General features: G+C 40.5%; 1 protein-coding gene across 1 annotated transcript in view; it reads right to left on the reverse strand.

Annotated features, from left to right (window-relative positions):
- Nucleotides 1-3,238: 3,238 nt before the first annotated feature.
- The window catches only part of ANKH (ANKH inorganic pyrophosphate transport regulator), a 104,006-nt gene continuing 82,507 nt past the window's right edge, over nt 3,239-24,737 (reverse strand). The window contains exons 9-12 of the mRNA XM_074146436.1: nt 7,811-7,940; nt 6,679-6,802; nt 5,985-6,084; nt 3,239-4,348 (exon numbers count right to left, since the gene is read on the reverse strand). Of these exons, the coding sequence (XP_074002537.1) occupies nt 4,232-4,348; nt 5,985-6,084; nt 6,679-6,802; nt 7,811-7,940 (471 nt within the window). The 3' untranslated portion in view covers nt 3,239-4,231. The remainder of the gene's footprint in view (nt 4,349-5,984; nt 6,085-6,678; nt 6,803-7,810; nt 7,941-24,737) is intronic.

Raw genomic sequence — 24,737 nt, forward strand, 5'->3', positions numbered from 1 at the left:
ACCACAAAAGCTCAGTGAGGGACAGAGCCCATCCCGCCGCCTCGCCATCCCCTGCACCGTCCTACATGGTGCCAAGGATGCCGGCGGCGGGACCGGGGCCGGGATGCTGGAGCCGCAGGATGCCCCGTCCCCGTTGCCACCTTGCAGCCCAACGCACAACTATGCCTGGCGACGCCGGGCACCCGGGCCTGAAAGCATTCTTTCTCCCTTCTTTTTAAGCACGAGGCGCCATCCCACAAAAGAAGGCGTTCTCGCCTTCAAAAGGTTTCTGTTCGCACGTCGTGGCCTGCCCTGAATCGGCCGCATTCATCAGCTCGCCCTCCGTCTCGGGCTGCTCCCTCTGGCTGCAGATTCGGCAAAACACCGAGCAAGAGCCAGATATAAATCTCTCCCGCTCAAAGGAAATATTTAGCAGCAAAATGAGTATAAAACAAAAGACTTCTCTGTTACTCACCCAATCCTCTCGCTCGGGGTGGCTCTATCTAACAAGCAGGCAACCCAGCGCTCCTGCCTGGCACGGCTGTGCGAGGGGGACGGGGAGCGGGGCTGCCCCACGCCTGGGAACCCGCTGGTGTGCCCAAATGGCATCGAGCACTGGCTGGGAAATGCAGAGCCCTTTCCATCAGGTCCACTGCTTGGTAAGTGCAAGAGGGCTGCTCAGGGCAGGCAGGGGAAAAAAACCCACCCCAATGTTTCCTGTTAATTCTGCGAAAGGAAAACTCAAGACAAGTTAGCACAATTTTAAGTACAGTTAAAAGCCAAGGAACATTAATCCACAGCTTACTGGTGTTCTGCTCATATTTCCCAAGGTGCGAGCTGTTCTGAAATTTAAGATGTAGGATGCAGCTCAGCTTTGCTCCTCTTTTTGTTGTGACTTCAATTGTACAATTCAGTAATTCTCAAGAACGTCTGGGAAGTCCCCATGCGAATTCATTGAGTTGACTGTGCTCTGGCTCTCCAAGGCAGAAACCGAACAGGTTTCTCTTGGAAAATACTTATCAGAGAGATAGACAGCAACTTCCTCAGCAATAACACCAGAGAGACAGCTAAGTCATTTTAACAGAAGTCAGGAAAGTAATTTTGGGAAGAAAGAGATGCAGCACAGAGCGTGCGCACCAGCATCTGCCTGACAGAGACACTGGGACCAGTAACGCTCTGACTGGGGCCCCAGAGAAGGAGGACAGCTGCCTGCTCCCAGCCTGCAGCCCACCCAGCCGGCTCCCTCACCAGCTCAGCTGGACTTGCCACCAACCCCGAGTGAGACCAAGGAGGTTTCGGACCCAGGGGCTGTGGGGGGACAGGGTACTCCTTGGGCAGGCGTCTCCCTGCTCTGCAGCCGGCCCGGCACGAGGGGCTGGTTTGGAACCCCTCCTTGTAGAAATGTTGGTGCATTTTTGTTCATCCAGCAGAGCAATGTAAAGAAATACGTGACCCATAGGAAGTGGATAAGAGATGCGATGCATGGGCCTGTAGGTCACTTCTTGCCCAAGTCCCACTACTCCTGCGCTCATTCAGTACCTTGCAAAGTAAAGGACTATTAAGTCTTATCCACGCAACCGAGAATTTATCTTTTACAATACCTTCAGTTTAGTTCTGTATGATCAGTAATTCAGGTTTTGATATTTGTTCATCTTCTATCTGAAGCAAAAGCTTCAGTGTTTCCTTTAATTTGTTTTCAAATTTTTACTTTTTGGTGCAATTACTACCTTGAAACCTTTATCAGTAATACTCAAAATTCTTAAAAAAAATGCTGGTAGAATTTTAGTCATGTACCAAAAGAAATATTACACAAAAATATTTTCTTGCTTTATCTCTACAGTTCCTGAAAAACTGTGTCTTGTGGACTTGGATAGAAATGTACTGGAGAAGCCAAAACTACATGAATAGAGAAGACCTCAAATGGCCACCGTGATCTATAACAGTCTATATACGTTACATACATACGACTGTTTGAGAGACTGTATTCATGAATATGTACAGTCTACACACTGCACAAAGTTCATTTGTTTGAGGTTTGTTTTTTTTAAAATCTTTTTTCTTTAAACTACTGTCAGAAGCAAGGAGAACAACCTTGTGGTGGCACAGAAAATGTGTGGTGACAGGATTTAGTCTTAGCCTCCTGGTGCCACTGCTCATTAGCCATGAGCTGATTTTGCAAATCTGTTGTTCAACATTTTTTCTTATTGCATTTGTACATGTGACAAATTGGTACAAATGTTTACAAGAAAATGTAAAGTTCATTGATACAATGCCTTTCATGACAGCCATAACCGGTTACTAGCCAACTCTGTAGTTTTTTAGAGGCATTTTTAGCTGAACTTGGAAAAATAGGAAATGTTGCTTAAAATAAATGTACATAATATACAATATATATATTTATACACATGTGCATGTCTACATACACATATATTGACATGACATTTGAAGTAATGTTTAGTTTTGATCAGTTCTCTGAGTGCTGGGACTACCTGGCAAATAAATCTAGAAATGGAATATGTCCACAATTAAATAATAATAATTTCCACAACTTAGAAAAATATATTTTTACTAAATAAGGTTTAAATTAACTGATCTATGGATATAGCATGGAAGATAACTGTTTTCAGACTCTGGAATGAATAAATTCGAAAGATACCCAAGCTACGACAAACCTGTAAAGAGCGCTGCCCTGCAGCTAAACACAGAAAAGCACAGAAATACAAGTTGCTGCTGCTGCAGCCATCATCAGTGGCAGCCAAACCCTCTCCAGTTCGGTCACCTCTTATATTCGTGCGTTTCTACCAGATACAAGTCACCCACCCGACCTCATGCTCTGTTTCTTATGGCCCGGCCCAGCCACGCAGCGCCTGCTGCCTTCCCAAAGCACAGCAGCTCCCCACTTCCACCCAACTCTTGCCTTGAGAGCCAACATATGATCAAGGTCCCTAATTAATGGCTTGGAGGACCACCAGTACTTGAGCTTCACCATATGGATTTTGATCTACTGCATAGGTAAGTATGGTATAGCAAAACATACGTGTGTGTGTGTATATATATGTATATATACACACACATACAAGAGTGTGTGAATATGTGTACATTTCTACATAAAAAAATTCATGGAACTCTGTGTAGTAATGCGATATACCATGGGATCCTGCATACATTATCTAATTTTTTAAAAAAATATATAGGCACCAGAAATAAGTATATAGAGCAACCTTTAAAAATTAAAGTCAAATCAGTGGACAAGAACTTTGGTAAAGCTTGTCAATATTTATTTTTTTTAAATTCAAATACAGTCAAAGTCTATCAGTCAGCATCACCCTCTTCACAAGAGGAAAGTGCATGTTTTTTTTTTTTCTAAAGAAAATTATACGTAAGGTTGGGCTTAATGATTCAAGAAAACTCTGAATTAAATGTTTACATTTTTCAAAAGATTACTATCTTTCTGATGGAATGAAAGCTAAATAGAGTTCTTGTCCCATGTGTATTTTATTTATCGTATGCATATATATATAAATATATATATGTATGTCTCTGTTTATGTACCTGTGTGTGTATGTACACATCCACACACATTTAACATGAGAGAGGAACCTGTTTTTCTCCACTTTGCATGTGGAGACTTACACGTTCCTCCCCGTTTTGTACCCTGTGCAGTATAAGCTCTAGTGATGAGGCCAAACAAAAAGATATAGTTCACCATAGTATATTAGTTTATGTAGCAAAGTCATTTTCAAGCAAGTAAAATAAAGCTCTGTATTCCAAACTTCTTTTCCTTTACATTTCTCATAAAGAAAAGGAAGGAAAAGGAAAGAGGGGAGGGAGTAGGATTATGGCAGTAGCATTGAGCCAGTGACACGCATGCATGTGCGTGCAAGCACGCACATGCACACACACACAAGTGCACAGAGAGCAGGGCTTTGGTTGACAAATGCAGATTGTCCAGAGAAGGTGGATGCATAAGTAAGGAAGACTCTACAGTGATGCAATTGTATCTTTTGTGTTTGCATGGAGTGAGAAAACAAATTCAATTGGGAACAAAACAAAAAAACAAAGCAAAGACCTCTTTTTAGGTCCCTCATCAGTGAGAGCATACTCAGTATGCTAGAGAATTTATCTGAAACCTTTTAAATCAAGGCCTCTTTATTACAAAAATAAAAACGAACAAACAAAAAAGTATGAGAGACGACAAGATGCTGAAGTGTCACTCCAATCGTCCCTGCAGAGAACAATTGCATCCCATTTATTATTCATTCTCTTCTCTCATTTCTACGATGTCTGTCATTTCCTCTGTGTGAGGCATGTCGGTCATTGCAGAGTCTTCACCTTCTGTAGCTGCTTCATTCTCATTCCGCTTCTTTTTCTAGATTGAAACAAGCATTCAGAAACCTATCAGTAAGCCGTGCATGAACACAGTCCTACAAACTTTGGGCACTGAAAGAAGTGAGGTGCAAATAATGAGGGTTTTTTTAGCATGTTATTAAGAGCTGGAATATTTGTGTCATATTCATGGCTCATCACTAATAAGTTGTCTTAACTTAGAAGGTTTCCATAACCGTCGAAGGGCTCAGCTTTCTCCTTTCTAACATAAATGCAATAATAGAGGCATTTCTTATGCTAAGGAACATCCAAAACAGACTTCAGCATGACTAGAGGGAAGAGAGCATCTGGAACCTTTTACATCACAGACTTTTTATTAAGAAAAAAACCAAAAAAAAAGCAAACAAAATGTGAGAGAAGATAAGCTGCTCTAGGGGGAGAGAGAGAGGTGGCAATCCAATTTTTCAAATGTCAAACTTCAGGAATTTTACAAGATGTATTATGGCTTTTCTTGGTAATGCTGATCTACTCTGATCCCCTACCCCACCAGGGCCAAGTTATATTAGAGTATTTTTGGCTAGCAGGAGCAAGAGGGCATTCAAGAGTCCTATGATTCATCCAGGATGTCCTGGATTAGTAAAGCTAAGAAGCATTCAGCCCCACTACAAAACAAGTAGAAGCATCTGTTCCTTATTATCCATTTCTCAGCAGGCTGACTAGTTTTACAGAAAACCCTTGTACAGCTGACAAAAAATCCCCCACAGGTATTATTGATTCAGCTGAGTTGGGCATATCAGAGTTTCAAAATTTCAGAGGTGTCTACACACAACGCTTGGTTTACAGCTCTCAAAAGCTGCCTGCTCATTACCACGGTAGGTGAAAACAAGTTGGTGTATACAGCTACTGGCTGGCTCCTCCACCGTCACATTGGTTGTTGAGACAATGCTGTCAGCTACATACTAATTCTGGTGAGGGAATAAATTACGTGGGCACAGTTATTACTACTACCACCTGCACTCATCACTGCAGAAAATTAAGAACCATGTCTCTGGCCAGAAAAACTCTGTGAGCTACTACTGTAACAAAGAAGCAATGAGGAGGTTCATTCAAACAGATATATGTTGTGAAACCACAGGCCAAGAACAGCCATTTCAGAGTCTACAGGTTTCACTCATTGGTGTTCAAGAAAAAAATGACAGACTAATCGTGATGAAAATCAAGGCCTTCTGTTTTCTTATGAACCTTGTGCACTTTGGTCTATTGCTGTACCTGCACCCTTAATACATATCCAAACTGGTTTTAGTTTGTTCCAACGTACGGCCTTTAGATATTCCATCTTCCATATTTTTTGCTAAAAACAGAAGTGGTGGGCATCTTCGCTTGGCCTTTAGTAAGTAATCTAATTATAAAAAAAGAGAAGCAAATGCATAGATTGTATTTTCTGTATTTGAGTCCCATGGCCTGAATGCCCACTAGCAGTTGGAGGGCACTTTTTGGTTTCATTTCAACCCAAAGAATTCCCAAGTTGCACACTCTTGAGACTGCATGGGGAAGCAAACCAAATTCAGTAAGTGGGGATGCTGAGGGGGTTAAATTTCAAAAGTATACTCTCAATCTGAACTAAAAGCCGCTACATTCATCAACTGCTTTCACCAGATCCCGCAGAGCCTAATTCTTACCTGTTTCCGATAGACGTAACAGGCTGCTATTGCAACCATGGTGGATTCTCCTACAAAACCAGCTAGAAGGGATCCTACTCCAAGAGTGGCTCCATGAACTCTGGGGGCGGCATAAAAAGAGAGTAGTCATGGTTGTGTGAGAATGCATGATTCATAATCATATTTCCATGGCATATAGAATCAATCTGTTGTTAGAAATATTTCCTTCAAAGACATAATACACTGACAAAGAGAATAGCTGGCATTTTAATGGACTTTTTTTTTGTTTCTTAATGGCTTCATTCTTTAGTAAAAGAAACACATTCTGAATCAAATTATGGACTAAGGATTTAAAGTCTTGTACAGAGTGCTGTAGAATAGATTATTTAACTTATAAACAAGATATTCTTCCATTAGCTTTCTTAACAGTGCATTTAGTAGAATGGAAAAAAATTCCCCTTAGGACACATTTTCGCCTCTGGCATTTGCATATTTTTAAAAAAGGGTTATCATTATTATGCCTGCCTAGAGCAAAGTCACACTTGCAAATTTGTAGATGTTTCTTTTCCAGATATTGACACTATTAAGGCTTTATATTACAGTTAGTATTTGGGGAAAACGTTCTGAGATACGCAAATTCAGTTATCAAGTGACAGGAAACAGGAATGAAGAGGAAAACAAGCCCATTAGCTCTGTGGAGAGGAGAATGATTTACCCCAAGTAAGGCAGCACAATGAGACTAGTGATGAGAACGATAATCCGCAGCACTGAGCTGGGTGCCAACACAAATGTCTTCTTTAGAGTCATCAGCCAACCAGTCAAGTGCGCTCTGACGGTCACTGTTCATAAACAGGGGAAGGGGAGGGGATGGGGAGAAAGGGAGGAAAGAGTAGTAAGAAAATATCAGTCATCTCATAAGAAGCTTTTTGCTGGAGAGAGCACTGTTCAGAAACAACCATGGTAAAACTTGTTTCTGGTAACTTTACACACTGGGATACCCTACTAGAAACGAAGCAGATCTTGTGTGCAAACTGCTTTAATACACTGAGTTTGGGGGGGAAAAAAAAAGCCAGTTATGGAGTTACAGACAGCAATCCTTCCTAAGAGCTGTTCTCTTACAATGAATTTATTAGATGGTTCTACTTTCTTCATGAAAAAACCCTATCCTCTTCCCTAAAGAGAAATCATACCAAGGAAAATTTTCTGTCTAGCTGCTGTGTGGCATATGGTGTAACAGCTAGGCACAAAAATAAAAAGATATCTACACGTACCTATTCTTATATTTGGGTTTTTATCTTTATTACAAAACTGTCTTGTCATATAAGCAGAAAACACTACATGACGTAGCATTTGATTACTGAAATTAGAAATTTTGTGAGGGGAAAAAAATGATTATTGCTGTCAAGCTTGCCTCTCTCTTGAATAGGGGCATTAACTTTTATTCTATATTGTTTATGCTCTGATGATATCTGAAAGTGCCACTGAGCCTGGCAGCAGCAGGAGAGACTAATGGAGGTGATGTTACTGTGGAGCTGGTCCTAGAAGCTGTTCCAAACAGTTTATTTCAGTCTTGGCATGCATGTATTGCTACTGCCATTCATGTGTGTGTTCTTAGTCAGCTACAATAGATAGAAACCTGCCTAATGATGGACCGCTCTTACTGCAATCTTTGTATCTTGACTACTGATGTAAATAGTCTTGGTCTACAACTGCTTCAATAAAAACCATATTGCTTATGCTAGGCATTCACACACTCTTGTATATATAGCCATGTCAGGCTCTATGACACCATCTCAAGGGTGGTTTGGTTTTAAGGTTACAGATTGTTGTTTTCTTGTTTTTTTTACCTGGAACTGGAAAGAAGGAGAAGATGCGCAAAGGAACAACACACAGCTCTGCAAAAGCGAAGTCTACTCCAATTATGTCAACTAAAATCTTCTCTGACACGTTTGGCGTCCAAAACATCACAAAACAGAGCTAGGAAGAACAAAATTAAGACATGTTTATATTTCAGAAGGGAAGCACAGCGAAAGATAGAATCTCCTGGTCTAAAAAATTTGTTTACTGATGGGTATTTTTGGTATTAAATGAAGGAAGAAGATGGATACAAAAGTAATAAAAATAATTTTGCTTTTCTACAGTGTTCAGGGATCTGTAGCATGTAATGATTAAGGTTTTAATCATCACAAAGACAGATGTATTTTATGATTAACTTTAATAACTTTATTTAACCATTCTCCTATGTTTCTGCCTCTTTGCACACAGACTGAGGAAAGAAAATAACAGAACTTACATGTTAAGCAATAGTCCTGACTCAAAAGTTTATGAAGGAGTCATAAGTAAAACTAACATGCATGGAAATCTAACAGAATATTTGCTGGACTTGGATTCTACCAGTTCAAATGTTACGGTTCAGTCTGATGGAAACCAAGAAGAAATTGGAGGGAAGATTTTAAAAGATTCTTTAGAGAGCCACCCCAATGATCAACGATTCTTGTCATTGAAAGCAATGTTTTTGCACCAGTTGAAAGACATTTTCAAATACTTAAATGCAGTAAGACGGTAGTGTACACACAGTATATTTATACTCAGCTTGCATTCAAATACGCAGAGTACACAAGTGCACGTAGGAGAAGCATGTTGACTTCAGAAGCAATTCCTACTCTTCAGGCTCCCCACATACCAAGACTGACACATATAGAAAGAATTTTTATGGTGCCTGCAAATGGTTGTACTTGAAAGGTCTAGTTGCAACGAAAACAGTAAGACACTTATTTTTACAGTATTTGCTCTGCTAAGACACCCGTATTCCTAAACAGATTATCAAATGTTATAGTAACTAAAGATCTGAAGTAGTCCAGGACCCAGAGATCTGACCTAAATCTAAACTTAAGGGTTTAAACGTGCTGCTGATACTAATACTGTTAGTATGTAATATGCCTGATACCAAGGCAAAGGTGTTCAGCATAGCCCTGCCCTCAGGTCACAAATCTGCCAGGTCTTGTTATTTTAAAGAGTGTGCTGTTTAGTCCACAGATGAATGGAAAACTTCTGTAAAAAGCCCATAAGAGATGGTACAGAGGTAGTACATGCTGTTTAATTTTTGGTCAGTCCTGAGGCAGGGCTTCAGGCCGGGCTGTGGGGGCTCTTAGCAGCTGGCGGGTCCAGATTTGGTTGAAGGCACCCATCAAAGAACAGAGGTGACAGCACTTAAAGGAATTTTTCTTTAAGAAAGGGTACCTGACATCCTTTCAAGTATAACTACTTTGTTATTCAATTTGATTTTACCTTTAAAAAAGTTATTTCTTCCTGTTATTCTTGCAGTAAAGCAGATGTTAAGGAAGCAAGCTGACTGAACAGGGCAAAACTTGGAACCTTACATGCTCTGGCATGTAACCCTGTCAGGTTACAAACAAGTGTACCAGGTAAATTATGCACACTGGCTGTAAAATCTGGTGGCTCTGTAAGACTCTATAACTACTCTCTTATAATTTAGCCTACAAGCTATCTAGCTCTTCTCTTACTATCCAATTGTCACATCCCTACATGTTCAGATGGCTTTTAAAGCTAGTCTTTGAAGTCCTACCACCTCCAAGGCAGCTGGGATTTCACTCTCATTCTTTGGTTGTGCGCCAGAGATTGTCCTTTCTGTTTAGCCTGTGAGTACTCAGACCACAGAAGTTTCCCAAAGTCTGTGATCGAATGGCCCATGGGAGGTCTCGTGTTCTGAGACACACAGTCTGTGTTGTCAACAAAACATTTCACCATCCTGCAAAATAGCTCATCCTCAGTTTTCTTCCCCACTTCTTGTGGTAGGGCCCACTATTTATTTTTCACAATTGAATGTTTTACTTGACTAATTTGGTGCTGTATTTTGCGGTGTATCTCCATCACCTATACAAAGATTAGTAGGTGGAGGAAGGTAAGAGCAGAAGACAAATAAGCTGGGTGTGGAGTTTTTTCCACTTTAGCCAGCACTTCTCTCTCTCTGCCAAACTATTCATACAGGGTACAATTGAAGCAGAGGGGACAGTCCAGAGCAGAGAAGGTTGTGTGGTTGAGAATCCAATTATTAAAAAGTAACTGTACAGTGGCAGAGCAAATTCTTTCATTGTTGCAGACATCATTAGGCAGATTGCAGTGACTTTTACTTCAAATACCTGCAAGGCAACCATATAGGGTGTATTTTGCCGAATCTTTCTTCAAAGTCCAATAAGATGCGAAGATGTCCACTCTCCAATTATAATTTGTTGTTTTCATGAAAGCAAAGACCTTTACACTGCTTGTACTGCACAGTGTCATTAGCATCCTGCTGAGCAGTATAGTTACTGCTGCTGCAAGATTCCATACATTTATGCTAACAGCAGGCTGCACATTGCTAGCAAAAGGCAAATACAGCAGTCTTTCCTTCTTTGACAGCCACTTGAAAGAGTATTCTAACATAGCTAGACAGACAGGCAAGTTACCAAAAGCCTTGTCTTCAGTCCCGTGTTCTTTGAAGTTAAACTTTGTTTCTGGCCATAATAAGAACAGGCTCAATCTCCATCCAGCTCCTATAGAAGGAAGGTCAGTTTGCAAACCAGGGGTAATGACTTATACCCAGGAGGTATGCAGTCATTCCTCCTCAGCTGTTGCAAACTGCAGTGTTCCCTGTTCCCCTCATGAGCAGAGAGTCAGCGCTGATAAATGGCTTCAAAAAGCACTTCTTACATAGCAGCTGGTGGGTACAGACAGCAGTGATTGCTAAACTCAAGAATAAGCAGTTTGAGCAGGTGAGGTGTGGCAGCAGCAGGGCCCTCTATTTCTGTCTCAGCGTGTTGCCATCTCTTGGTTGCAATATTGATAACTAGTTTCACTTTGCAAAGAGATTTCTCTCTGTCATCTTACCAGCAGACAGTATTCTCACTGCCCACAGGGGAAAAAGCTGCAGGAAAAGAAATTAACACTTCGCATTGTGTAAGCCCTCTGCAATTTAACTTCTAGAGCACTTGCAACTTGGGAAGTTTCCATATTATTCCAAAGACAAGTTCAAAATGTACTAGAAAAAAAGCAGGCTCTACTTTTGGAAAACAGTAGCACTAATCTTGCAAAGGCTGGAAGGTATCTCAGCTACCCACTCCGTTACAGATGAGATATACTGAAAAGAGGATGAAATCTTAGTTTTTTTTGTGATGCTGAGTGGTCTGCATGATGTTTGCAATTACCTTGTAAAGAGTGAGGACTGATCAGAAAGCAGGCTGGAGAAGATGGTAACAGATTAAATGACGCAAGTAGTCCAGTGAAACAGGGAACGTGGCACACACAATTAGAGACGGGATCTACTCAGAAAGATTTTAGGAAATAGATCTACTTATAGTATGTCTTCTATCTTTCTTTTCAGTTAAAAGAAAGTTTGTTTCCCCCTCCCCCTTATGCCTTTCTGCATGTGTCTGCAAGGTTAAAAATAGGATAAATAGGCTGGGGTAGGGTTACACTTATACCTTCATTTAATCTAATCAAGAGGTGAAGATGAAACAGTAAAAGCTTCCACACAGGCTAGCAACACGCACGTGTAATGGCGCTGCAGCTTCAGGTTGCAATTGCAGTTGGCTGCAATGTCTATACACAGTAATGAATATTGCACTTGGCAAGTCTGCTGAGGCTGAAGCATTTTAATGCTTTGGGAGTAAGGATTTTTTATGCTTTGGGAGTAGGGATTTTGCTTGTGGAATTCTAGCAACATAGTTGATTTGATTTTTCTGTTATGGTATGACTGCAGCATAATATTAAAGGGAAGTTTTGTTAAAGTCTTTGATCGTTTAAACGGAACTTCAACTGAGCAGTGACAAACTCTTTAAAAATACAGGAAAACTGAAGATATAAACAGGAGAGTGGAACACTACAGAGAATCTGAAGGCCTGAGTAGACAGCGGTATTTATTATGGTGGTGTTATCTCTGTATAAACAACAGTAGCCTAAGCATTTCGGGAAGTATTTTAATCATTTGAACTGATAACTGGGTAGCATGTCTTTAACTGATCTACAGCAGTCAAATTTGAAGGGCTTTATTAAATATGTCAATAACTTACAGCAGCATAAGAAAATGAGTACAGCTATACTAGATCAGACTAAAGCTCCAGGTAGGTTAGTACCATCTCCCTGCTAAAGGTCACTGGGGGTTTGCCTAGGGAAAGGGCACAAAGAGCAGGGCAAGTGCCCAGTAAGAGATGCCCTTCCCTGACTGTGTGGTCTGGGCTACAGTTTCAGGAGTTCAAGAACTGTGGTGCACCTTCATCCCATGCAGCTTTATGTTCTGCATACAAAATATCTAATATTAATAATTTTTTTTTTTTTTTGCAATCCAGTTGTGCATTAAAAACACAAAAAAACCTCTCTCACTTGTGGCTTAGACACTCTGCAAGTAGGTGTGCTTACTTTCATGTGGAACCTTGCTATTCTCAGCCAGCAAATTCAATGTCTAGGCATATGAAAAGGTTACACATCAAAAACTTCTGTTGCCGACAAGCCTGAGTGAATGGTGGGGAAAGTACCAAACTGCTAGTGCTCAGCCCAACTTCTCTTTAATCTCTTCGCTTAAGTACACTTCACGCATTTGACTTTCACAAATGGTTGTGACGAAAAGACTGTTCAGGAGAGCTTGTTTCAGATGCTGTGTATGTGTGTTTGAATGTCAGCAGGTCTTGAAAGCTAACAGTCTTTTCATAGGCTCTGCATCTCCTGGAAGCTATTTCCATTTATTCTGGTTGCTGACAGGGATTACTAAACCTTAGAGACTCACTACATAATGCATTATAATACATTATGCCAACAAAGGCTATTGGCATGTGTATAGTAATCTGCAGGGTGCTAGACTGATTTGCTTTTAGGCAGTTGTAGAAAGCTGCCTGTCTTTTGGGACATTCATTGACAAATAGAAGGCACAAAAGAGTATTCCAGTGAGCTACGAACAACAGTACAGCATTTCTAGACTTCAGTGCAGCTTCCAGTTAGAAGAAACACTGCCTATAGACAAAGACATGGTATGTCTCTATGTTCCTCAGAAAGAAGCTATGGAATCCAAAATGCATGTTTTTAAGAATGGGTTAGACATACACCAGCCTGGAATGAGACTGGAATAACAGATTTTACCATGGGGGAAGTGTACTGTTAGCCTGTTAAAGGTTATTCTGTGATGCAATGCAGTTCATATTTTTCTCCAGCAAAACAACTCTCAACAGATGTTTCCTATCATTTGTTGAACTTGTTATATTTGCAGAACTGCAGTCCAAGAAAGGCATTTTACCCTCAAAATATTGTTCTATGTATGTATTGAGGGTTACGTCTTAACTAATTTAACCCATGCCTTGTTCGTGACCTCTCTATGCCCATTTATGCTATGGGGTGCCCAGTGAGGGCAGAGGAAATCTACTTCACACCTTATTACACGTCTCAGCTTTGAATTGCACCTCAGATCTTTGGGATAGTATCAGTTAAGTCTATCACCTCATCACCTCTATTAATATGGGAGAATAGAAGTCATATGATTTTGCCTTTTGAAGCGTGCAATAAACAAATCAAAAAGTAGCCAGAGTCTTGCGTGGTCCGATCTCCTGATTTGCCAAACATCTCTATGGCCTCCCTCTTTCGCACATAAGCAGAACTTCCATAATTCTGTCTCCTTTCAGAGCCTGTATCACACTTACAAGATGAGCTAATCTTGCATGTCTGTTTCTAAGTCAAAACAATATCTTATTCTAACTTGCATCAATGTGAAAAACTGAATTTGACTCACCTGTTCAACATTTTATTTTACAAGATGTTGGGAAAAAAAAAGTTGAATTTGTTAGTGCTGTTCTTATGGCTATTCCAAAACCATACCTTGATTTACCTTCAAAATTTAGTTCTTTAAATGACTCTGTAGTACTGGGGCTTGTCACTGAAAAACTTACTCTAGCATCTTAACGTTAAAGGAAACCACACTTCTGTATTTTTATGAAGAATAAAAGTAACAACAGTTTTGAACAGTTAACTACTAGTACTGAAACTACAGAAATAGTTATTAGCTACACCCCTCTTCAGACTACAGTAGGAGTGTGTTTCTATGTTGAATATAGCTGTGCAACAAAATACAAATTCCTTAACATCTCCTAAAGCACTCATTCCACTGTGCAGTCTCTCAAGTAGTTGAACAGCATGGAAAATGTTCAACAGGGTTCTTATGAAGGAAGGAAATCCAACTACTCATCAATTTACACAAATAAAGGATTTTGTGTTTTATTGTGGGCCAAGAAAACAAAAAGTCTAGGTTTTATCATAAAGATATTATTCCCTGTTGATAGGAAATCACATGTGACTTTAACATGAAAATAATCAAGTGAAAAAGTTGTTGCCTTTAAGACTCAGGGTTTTTTTTTTTTGGTTTTTTTTTTTTTTAAGGACACTGCTATAGACAATCATAAAGTTTTTTGGAAGCTGTGGAGGAATTGCTGTACACGGTACAACACTAGAGGCCAGCACCACTGGCTTGCTATGGAAGCCTACTGCATACCACAGCCTGGCATGCACCAAGATGGACCTAAAGAATCCTATGCTACCTTTGCTGTAAATCATGAGAGACAGCGGTCTTTGCACAGCCACGCCAGTTTGGGCAGTTTTGAGGAGTTCTTGATATACAGCCTTTGAGACAAAAAAATTAAATAAACTGATCAGCCTAAATGGAGGCCCTGAAGGTTCCCACAGACTGATACTCTGTTGGGATATCATGGTGATCATGTGTCCTGTTATTCTGAAGCACGTAGAAAGTGGGTCCCTTTCTTCTGTGGGAAATGTAAGGTTTTCAAGACCAGACCGGCCAAAGCCCCAGGGAACCTGCCCTGACCTCACAGCTGACTCTGCTCTGAGCCAGAGGCTGGACCTGATGAACTCCTGAGGCCCTTCCAACCTGAATAATCCTGTGATCCTATGAGGCAAAAAGTCCTGGGTCTGTGTGCAGTAAAAATGTCAGACTGCAGTCGTATTTGAAAGCAGCGTATTGTAATGCTGATGACTTGAATCACAAGGACATTCTCTTATAGCAATCATCCCTCAGGCGCACACAAGTCAGTATACATTTCTCTGAACTTAAGTGTTCTGCAAAGGGTGGTGTAAAGCTGGAAACAGCTGTCATGAAATTTGTCAAGCAGCAGGGGGAGCAAAAGAAACCTGAGCCTGCCTGTGGGAAAACTCCCTAATTTCACGTCTTCTCCCGAAATAATTGGTTTCTACAGATCTAAGTCTCCCCATGCTTCCCCCAGCTTTCCTTATAGTTCAGAGTGACAGAGCAAAACTTTCTTAAAAAATAAAGTTAGGTCCAGCAGCTGCAGAATACATGGACTCTCTGATAGCATTAGTGTGATGCCACATCTGCTTGCTCACCAACTGATGCTGAAAATAGGTAGTATTTTTAAGGCTGGGCTGGGTCACTACCTTGTTTAAGATAGTCATTATATCTCCCGATTGAATTATGCTGCTTTATTCTTTAAAGAAAGCAGGATATTTTACTGAGCACAGCATCACTTTAAAAAAGCTGAAATAAACCAAAGCTGGCAGATTCCTGGGCTCTCTGTGAAAACTGTTGACTTCACAACTTAGACATTTTCTTCTGTCCTGAGTTTTCTGCAGCCCTTGCTGCTTCCTGTTACAGAGTTAGAACAGAAACATGCTCTAGTGATGATTTTTGACCCTTCCTCTTCTACTTGCTCCAGCCACTCCTGCAGAATAGACCCTTTGTATGAATCCTGAACAATCACGAAGGAAACATCAGTCTCCACCTCACTGGAGCAAACAGAAATCCTTTGTTCCAGGACAAAGACTCAGTGCGGTACCATGGATGGGACAAGGCCCTCGTGAGGATTTTATAAAGTCAGCCTCTGGTGCTCCAGCATCTTCCTGAGCAGGCAGGAATGCTTCCACTCGTGTCTGAAATAATTTTTAATGAAGTGAGAACTAAACTTGACCTTGAAAAGGTAAAAAGCTTCTCGAACAATAGTCTGCCAATATGCCATGTTCTCATTGTTATTTTTGTGCCAGCGGCCTGAAGATAAAAAAAAAATATCTGAGAGTTCAGAGAGCGGGAAAATTAAAGCAGTGAAAACAAACCCATCCACTGGATGGGTGGTATTATTCTAAAAGCTGTCCTTGGTATCCATATATATGTACAACAGTGAAGTATAAAGAATGTGGATTTAGTCTGAAAAGTTAATGCTGTTTTCCTTAAAATAAGAATATCCTAGCTAGGACTTGTGAAATCTCCTTAATACAATGAGGCTGTAATGAAGCCATTGATAAAATAAGATTGGGGAGCATGGGGGAAATCTGTCCCTCTTTTTTTATCTCCTTCCTTTGTATACTCATGACAGATAATGACACTGAACTCAAGTCACCCAGGGAATTCCAGATACTGACACTATTGGCAGTTAGCTTTGTGTCCTCTGAGAGTGACTGGTTCCTTGCCATGACATTTCTTCCTATGGATTTTACTGCCTCTCAGTCCTTTTATCCCGTGACTGTAATAAAGCCCCATAATAAAGCAATGCAGAAACGTAAAACAAAGACAGTAAATAGGAAAACATGAATGAACCTTGAACACAAAACCAGTGGCCTCTGCAATGGCTTAAACTTTTGGCTGCTTTTTGACCAGTGACACTGAATGTCACAGGTATACAGGGGGGCAACATGGTTCTTACGCACATTTCGCTTCATTCTTCTTTAAACTTGGGAGGAAAAACTGCACGGAAAGCTAAATAATGCTAGACCGTGCTTTGGTTCTGAAGAAAATGCAGTTTGTGCTGTTTCTTAAAGCCAATTTCTAGCCATGCCTAAGCTCTTGTTATAAAAAGGTATTCCTGAAAGCAAGCAACAAATACCAGGAATGCAGGGGTACACTGCAGTAGCTACTCTGAGTCTGAAGCTCTTCAGCACTACACAAGGGGAATTTAGTAATTATCACAAGCAGAAAAGGAGATATTCAGGGAGAATCTCCTGTTGAGGAGAACTGTAAGTATGACCTTGGACAGGGGAGGATGAACTACTGCTTTAATCTGGTTGAACTGGACAATGTACTATAAAGTACAGTTGCTTTAAATTTGGTGGAAGGGGAATGAGGATAGGTAGTACTAATCTACAATTTGATTTTGTCTGATGCATTGAAAAATTTCAATTATTCTTCAAACTCTAAAGTTCCATAGTCAGATTTCCTTAAAAAACAAACAAACCCCCCCACAAAAATCATATAATCTCGGTCAGCTTTAGAAAACAACAAAGGCTTGCCTTAGTTAATACAGTAACACAAGCCACTTTAAGAAAATCAGCTCTTAAGTAATCTTCCATTTATAAATTCTAATGCAGAGGTTGTAACTGATGTGATGGAACTACAATGCTGCAAAAGTCTAGCTCATGTCTCTGGCCATGTTTGTTAAAACCCTAGCACCTCAAAAGCTGAAAAGCATTATTGGCATCAGAAATCATGTTACCTTTTTGATCCAGAATTCAAATTTCGGTTTCCACAGAGTAACTTAGCCTGTGCAGTGTTATAGTTTGAGTAAATGAACACTGGTAAAGTCATGGATTTCATTGTTTACATGAAAGAAATCATCATGATGAATCCTGTTTTCCATGGTGTGGCTAAGCTGTTTCCTCTAGTAAGGTAGAAATACTACAGTAGCCAAATCCTCAAGATAGAAGAGATTAATGAGGTTTATGACTGGGTGTCATATTGCATTCCCTTTTTGCAGGAAAGATGTAGATTATCTCAAAGGCCAGCAAGTTAAAGTACAGCGTCTCCTTTTCAGACCCTGATGCTATTTCTTCGACCATGAGTCACTAGTTCATGAAAAAATGAGGCTTTGTTAACTTCAGTCCATTTGTAACTACTTGTTCAGCTGCTGGTCTCTCCTGCACTGTCACTGCACAAAGACTACATCTTTGGCTCTCTCTTTAGCATTAAATACTCTCATATTTCACGCCCGTCCCACATCCTGCCCCCTTTCCCAATTCCCAGCTTGGCCCTGGTGGGCCATCTTCTGAATGTCTGCCATCACTCTTTTGTCAGTGTTAGGTTGGTGGCTAGACTAGATGATCTGAAAGGTCCCTTCCAACACAGGCAATTCTATGATTCTCTGATTCTATATGACAATTGAGATGGGCAAGTGGGAAGGTTTCAGCATTGCATACAGGTCAGGAATAAAGCACAGAGAGGAACACCAAAATTAAGGACATCACAAATCACCACTTTCCTCTGAAAATGCTTTCTTCAGCTTGAGAACTTAAGAACCAACATTAGCAGCCTGGAATGTATATAGCTACCAAAGCTGTAAGAGTTGTAATAACTGGATGATTTTCTCAGGTAGTAACCCTCTCTCAATACAGAGAGGGCATCAGTCTACTGGCCCTCTACTGTGGCATCAGTCACATGGAAATAGAAACAGTATCCCTTGATTTTTCTTGTTCACCATTCCAGCATCTCAATCACTTGAAATCACGTGGATGAGGCAGCAGATACTTGGATGAAGGTCTTTTGAGTGAAGGAGGAATAATGGAGTAAAAGCTCTGATAGAGTCTTGCATTGGTCAGAATTTGCAAATCACTTTGCTCTGCTCTAGTTATCTTTACCAAACTTAATCATATTTGTACATGGAAATCCTTGCACTCTGTTTGCTAAAATGCATGAAGGTGAGGGCATAAATTGTAGGATTTCTGTATTTTCTTGGTAGCTGACAGTCTAACACTGATTTCACAGTAGTAGAGGTATTATATTCTTTATTCTTTTTTACCTTATATTCTTTAGGAAAGGGGGAAAATTAACTACATTTTTGTGAAAGTATGTTCAGATATACTGCTTGTGGCAAATTATGTTTTAAAAAATTCTTTGCACACCCTCTGGCTACACTGAAGCTGCCTGAGGCATCTAAAATTTAAAGCTAATCTTCTGTCAGGTCCTGAATGCCATTTACTATCTCTCATCCTTGAAATGAGACCCTTCAGGTGTTTGGTCTCCAAAGATGGAAACAAAGCGAAGCACATGATACTTTTATAGGTATCTCAACTCATTAAGTGCATTCATGGTGGCTAAATGTCAGCCTGCGTGGGACTCCAGAAACCAACCAGCTGGCACACAGCAAGAGATGCCTACTGCATGGAACTGCTGCGCAGTTGTATCATGCTATGGAGACTCCTCTTCTGCCTTCTAAAGGTTTCATCAGTGAAACAGGAACATGTTCCTGGGCGTTTCTGAACAAGTAAGCCTGATTCATATTATCCTGAATGCAAGCTAAGGATGCCTAGTAGGACAGCAGTCTTTACCATCTTACGTACTCAGGATACTTTATCATGTGGAAAATTAACTTACAGGTAAATGCATGAAGTGATATAAACCGGCATATTTCTTAAACTAGAGACTGAAAATTTGAGATCAAATGGGACTACTGAAAACTGGATAGTCTTTGGTAACCCTCAGGAATTTTCAGCTGCAGGACTGATGGCTGGGAAATAACAAGATTTGCTGGTTTCAGCTGGAAATTAAACTATCAAGTAAGAAACACCTGGTAGATGGATAGCATCAGAGTGGGAATATAAACCATTATATGGTTTATAATGGGTCAATAAACCATTGCTATTTCAATAATATACTGCATTAGTATGAATGTTCTGTCTTCACTCATGTGGGTACCAATTTTATCTGCCAGTGCCTGCATTTCAGTGGCTGGTGACGCCTTGCTGATCAACAGGACACAAGAGCCAGCAGATGGTATCCACTTGGCACTTGGCAGTTCCTAGTTTGGCATAGCCGGATCCAAGGCACAGCGCAAAAGCTTGGGCATCTGGAGCTGCCTTTTAAATAGATGAGGCTTCTCGGCCTGAATTAAACACAGCTTCTTCTCTTCCACAGTGACTGGCTCTAGCTCTTACAGAATTAAGTAGAAAGCAGCAACTACTGAGTCCTGTATTCTATACTTTGATGTTTTTGCATTGGGAATTTTCCCTGCTACACTGGCTTCCCTGTTCTTGACCAGGGTTTTCTTATCTGCTAGATGCTTGATGATTAATTATAGAAAATAACCAAGCAGATGATGACTGGAGATTAGGCAAAAGATGGGATGTCTTGCAGTAAACTGTGATCAAATGGGACAGAGAATTTTCCTCCTCCCCTCTTCAGTTTGAAACCGAATTATCCCATCACAGGGACCCAGCAAAAGAAACCCTGTGACTCTGGAGCCTCATCTGCTCTTTTAGGACTGTGATGGGATCCCTCTGTCGAATCTTGCAACATCAGTTAAGAGCCTACAGTCCCCAGCAGCCTGTCCCACTTTTCTGCCCATGGTTAGGGGGAAATAAGAGATCAATAGGCAAACATGTTAAATGCTGCAGCTTAAAACTTCTGACCATTATAATATAAAAACCCCATTTAAAATATAACTACACTCTGCATATGATTATATACTTACCAGATACATATTTATAACAACATACACTATACATGAATATATAAGATTAATATAACTGCCAACTGATGGTAGCTGATGCTGCTGTGCTACAAGATGTAAGCACTGGAGAGCTGACACAATGCCTGTGTGCTGCTCTTCCTCAGGAGCTGATAACATCCAGCAAACGAAAGAAACAGACAGTTGCCAATAGTAACTCCTTAAACTACAGATGCTTATCAGCAGGAGACCTTAGAAATCAATGTGTTTTTTCCCCTGTCAAACGGATAAGTTCAGATATGAATCTAAATATTACAAAATTTATTTACAAAAAATGTAATATTTTATTATAGAATATAAAAATGGCATAACTTATAATATAGAAGGTAATATTCTAAGCATTAGAAACATTTTAAAGCTATCATTAGACTCCTCAATTATGGACAAACCTGACTGTAAAGCAAGTGACATTTTGACATGTATTGACACACACTTGTCCAACTGTCAGGCCCAAACATATGAGCCAGTAAACTGACCAGCTGTTCGCTCCTAAGTATATTAAATTTAAACTTTCACTGAGATTTATATCTAATGCAAGTTACCTGGCATTTGAAATTGGTTACCACAACACAACTGATGTATATCAATTTGTTCAGCTGAAGTGCCTGAGCCTTCACTTTAGATGAAACTCCATGACAGTTTGTTTTGTTTTGTTTGTTAAAAAAAGAGATCTACAGTTTTTACTAGTTTGTCTATGGTTTGTAACAAGTAAATCTGAAATTTGTAAGCCTTGCATAAACCACACACACACATACGAGTGTAAATGTGCAAGCTTTCCCTCTATCTTTCAGTCTCCTTCTGGGATAGAAAGGAATGAAAAATCACAGGAAAAACTTGAACATCTGGATTTTGCTTCTTAAGCAGTGTCTGCTAATTAAATATAAGATAGCATTCTACACAATTAGCTTCTCCCCTTAATCAGTCTGTTTATTCATGAAAACTGCTACTTTCCCTGCTTGTCCGTAACTATGTGTCCATTTTAAAAAAAAAGCAAAGCAGCACTGAAATTCCTTTTATGACAGCACTGGTGCTGTTATGCTTAAAGCTGGAAAGAGCTTTGAGTGGTTTCTAATAGAACACATGTTAAAACTGAGGAGTACTGTGCAGCTCTCCTGCTGTACATTAACTTGGTGACAGACGGTTGAACGTGGCGTGGTGTGCACAGCTTGTCACCCTTGGCACCTCGAGCCTGTCTTATTGGTAAGGGAAAACCTGCTGTCATACATAGAGCACTCAAGAATATGAAGATACAACTGGCCACGTGTCTTCCTGACACTTTAGTTAACAGGAACCACGAGCTAACAGGAGCTGGCGTTTAGAAATGTATCCCTAAAGCACCGTGCTCTGTCCCAGCTGAGGCTGCTGGAAGAGGAAGCTGAACTGAATAGCAGCACAGTTCACTAACTGCCGCTCTAAGACCTGATTGCTCCTACAAGTAAGTACAGACTATTCTGGGTCATTATTAGTGACAGTGAGCTAGGGAGCTTTCACAATGGTCTCTGAGAAATTGCTTTCTCTGATCAGCATCTTGTATGCTGCTCATGCAGTCATCTTGCTTCAGCCACATAGAGCCAGCCATTCTTTTAGCTCAATAGCAGTGACTTAAACAAGGGTGCTCACAGCTCTTGGTAAGTAAGACATTGCTTGTCTTCCACGCCAACTGAGACGTGAACAGATGCCACCACTCCCAGTCCTCTCAGAGAGTTAGATGTCCAACTTCCCCCACCGCTGCTTGCAGAGCTCAGGGTCCGCAACTTCACTGACTTCCGCAGGGTTCACACGCAGACGTATGCATGAGGGCATGGCTGTGACAGCCACATGGAGTGGGCAGCAGCAAGTGCAGCAAAGGAGCTTGTGCCCTCCCAAAGAAGCTCATCATTTTCATGTAGTGGGCACTAACTGACATGAAATCAGACTGGGAAGCCTTGCAGCTGAAAGGCAGATGAGCAAATGCTAACCATGAGGCTGCCAGCAGCGAACATTAGCCAGGGAAAAGGATCTGAACTGACTGCAACTTCTTTGTCATCACAGAAGACTGAAGGAAGAGCTCAACTAGGAAATGGGGAGGACACAATAATAAAACAAAGAAAGAAAAGAAAGAAAGAAAAAGAAAGGAAGAAAGAAAGAAAGAGAGAGAGAAAGAAGGAGAGAAGGAAGGAAAGAGAGAGGGAAGGAAGGAAGGAAAGAAAGGAAGGAAGAAAGAAAGGAAGAAAAGAAGAAAGGAAGAAAGAAAGAAAGAAAGAGGAAGGAAGAAAAAGAAAGAAAGAAAGAAAGAGAGAAAGAGGAAGGAAGAAAAAGAAAGAAAGAAAGAGAGAAAGAGGAAGGAAGAAAGAAAGGAAGAAAGAAAGAAAGAAAAAAGGAAGGAAGGAAGGAAGGAAGGAAGGAAGGAAGGAAGGAAGGAAGGAAGGAAGGAAGGAAAGAAGGAAGGAAGGAAGGAAGGAAGGAAGAAAGAAAGGAAGAAAAGAAGAAAGGAAGAAAGAAAGAAAGAGGAAGGAAGAAAAAGAAAGAAAGAAAGAGAGAAAGAGGAAGGAAGAAAGAAAGGAAGAAAGAAAGAAAGAAAAAAGGAAGGAAGGAAGGAAGGAAGGAAGGAAGGAAGGAAGGAAAGAAGGAAGGAAGGAAGGAAGGAAGGAAGGAAGAAAGAAAGAAAAGAAAAAAGAAAGAAAGAAAGAAAAGAAAAGAAAGAAAGAAAGAAAGAAAGAAAGAAAGAAAGAAAGAAAGAAAGAAAAGAAAGAAAGAAAGAAAGAAAAAGAGGAAGGAAGGAAGGAAGGAAGGAAGGAAGGAAGAAAGGAAGGTAGGTAATTTGGCAGCAGCTGTGCCCTTGGAAAACCCCTGCATTCTGCACTGTGGTGTCTGAGCTCAAAGACACCACTGCTATTTTGAGAAAAGCTCCTGCTGAAGAGCAATGTATTTGCTGTTACTCCTGCTGGGTAAGGCAGGGTTCCCTTGAGTAGCTCACTCCTCACATAGCATGCCCCTCTACGCACAGCTCACGAGCGAGGGAATGCTCTCCCCTGACAGAGGAAACCTTTGCTGCAACGGAGAAATGCAGTAATTTAGCACCCAGACAAATTATTTTGGGATTTCTGCACTGTACTGAGGCTGACACATCCCACAACCAAAGGGATGTGTGCTATAAATGCACCACTTTTCTTTCTTGGGAGTCTGCGTCTTCACTTAGTTTACAACTGTGCAAAGACCAGAGGGCTGGTTTGTAGGGTCATCTGAACAGGTCTAGCATTGAACCAAAATATTTAGTTCTTCAACAGCATTATCTAGCAATGGCAGCAAGACTGGCATTTGGAGCAGTATGTCTACTTATATACAGAAAGAAGCATTTTTGCCTGAAGTGCCTAAGGGCAATGAAGTACCAAATAATGGCAAGCAGTATTATACGCGCTCTTTAAGCTGAGGGTAAATTATCAAGCATGCCTTATTTTCTAAAATCAGAACCAGTCCCTTAATTGTATGGGCAAAATTCTTCAGCTGAGTCCTTCTCCCTTGCTATAAATTTTACATTCAGTTACATAGCCACAAAACAGGGCTGTTGAAAGGATTTACCGCTTACAAACAAAATCACATCAATATGACTAATCACATCAGATCTCTTACATATTGGGAGTCTAACGGCTTCTATTTACAGCCTTTAAATAAAACAGCTTGTCTACACATTTTTCACTTAGCAATACAACTAATTCTCATTTTTTGAAGAAGCAGCTTTAATACTTGCCTGGTCCTTCAAAGCCATGAGACTGTACTTATGATCACACTCAGCAGAACGCATTTACATGCTGCCCAGTCAGCCTGGGAAGGCTCAAGTGCAGCCCTTCAGATTCCATGAAGATTTAAAAAACCCACAAAATTACGCTTCTTAACAGAACTATGCCTTTTTTTCTATTCTGACCCAATACTGACACTACCAACAAGGGTGAAAAAGTGCTACTGTAGTAGTAGGTTTACAGTACTTCTTGTGCAGGTATGACTGGTCTGTGGAAGGAGGTAGGCCATTTTTCTTCCAACTCTATGAAATAGCATGTTTTCAATGATTGAGAAGTTTCCCACAATTTTATACTGGGAGGGTACTTTCCTGCATGGCTGTTGCTCATATTAAAAGTTTCACTGGCTTTTTTTGCAGTGGTTAACAGATTTCCTTTATCTTTCCATCTTCTGTAATCCTTCTGTAGATCATCCACTGCAGAACAGATTCACATGACGTCTAACTATTTGACTTGTTTTGATCTCTTGGTCAGCCTGGGAGCCTGTCTCCCACTTTCACTCTGAT

This window comes from Numenius arquata, chromosome 4, assembly GCF_964106895.1.
Source record: "Numenius arquata chromosome 4, bNumArq3.hap1.1, whole genome shotgun sequence".
Classification (NCBI taxonomy): domain Eukaryota; kingdom Metazoa; phylum Chordata; class Aves; order Charadriiformes; family Scolopacidae; genus Numenius; species Numenius arquata.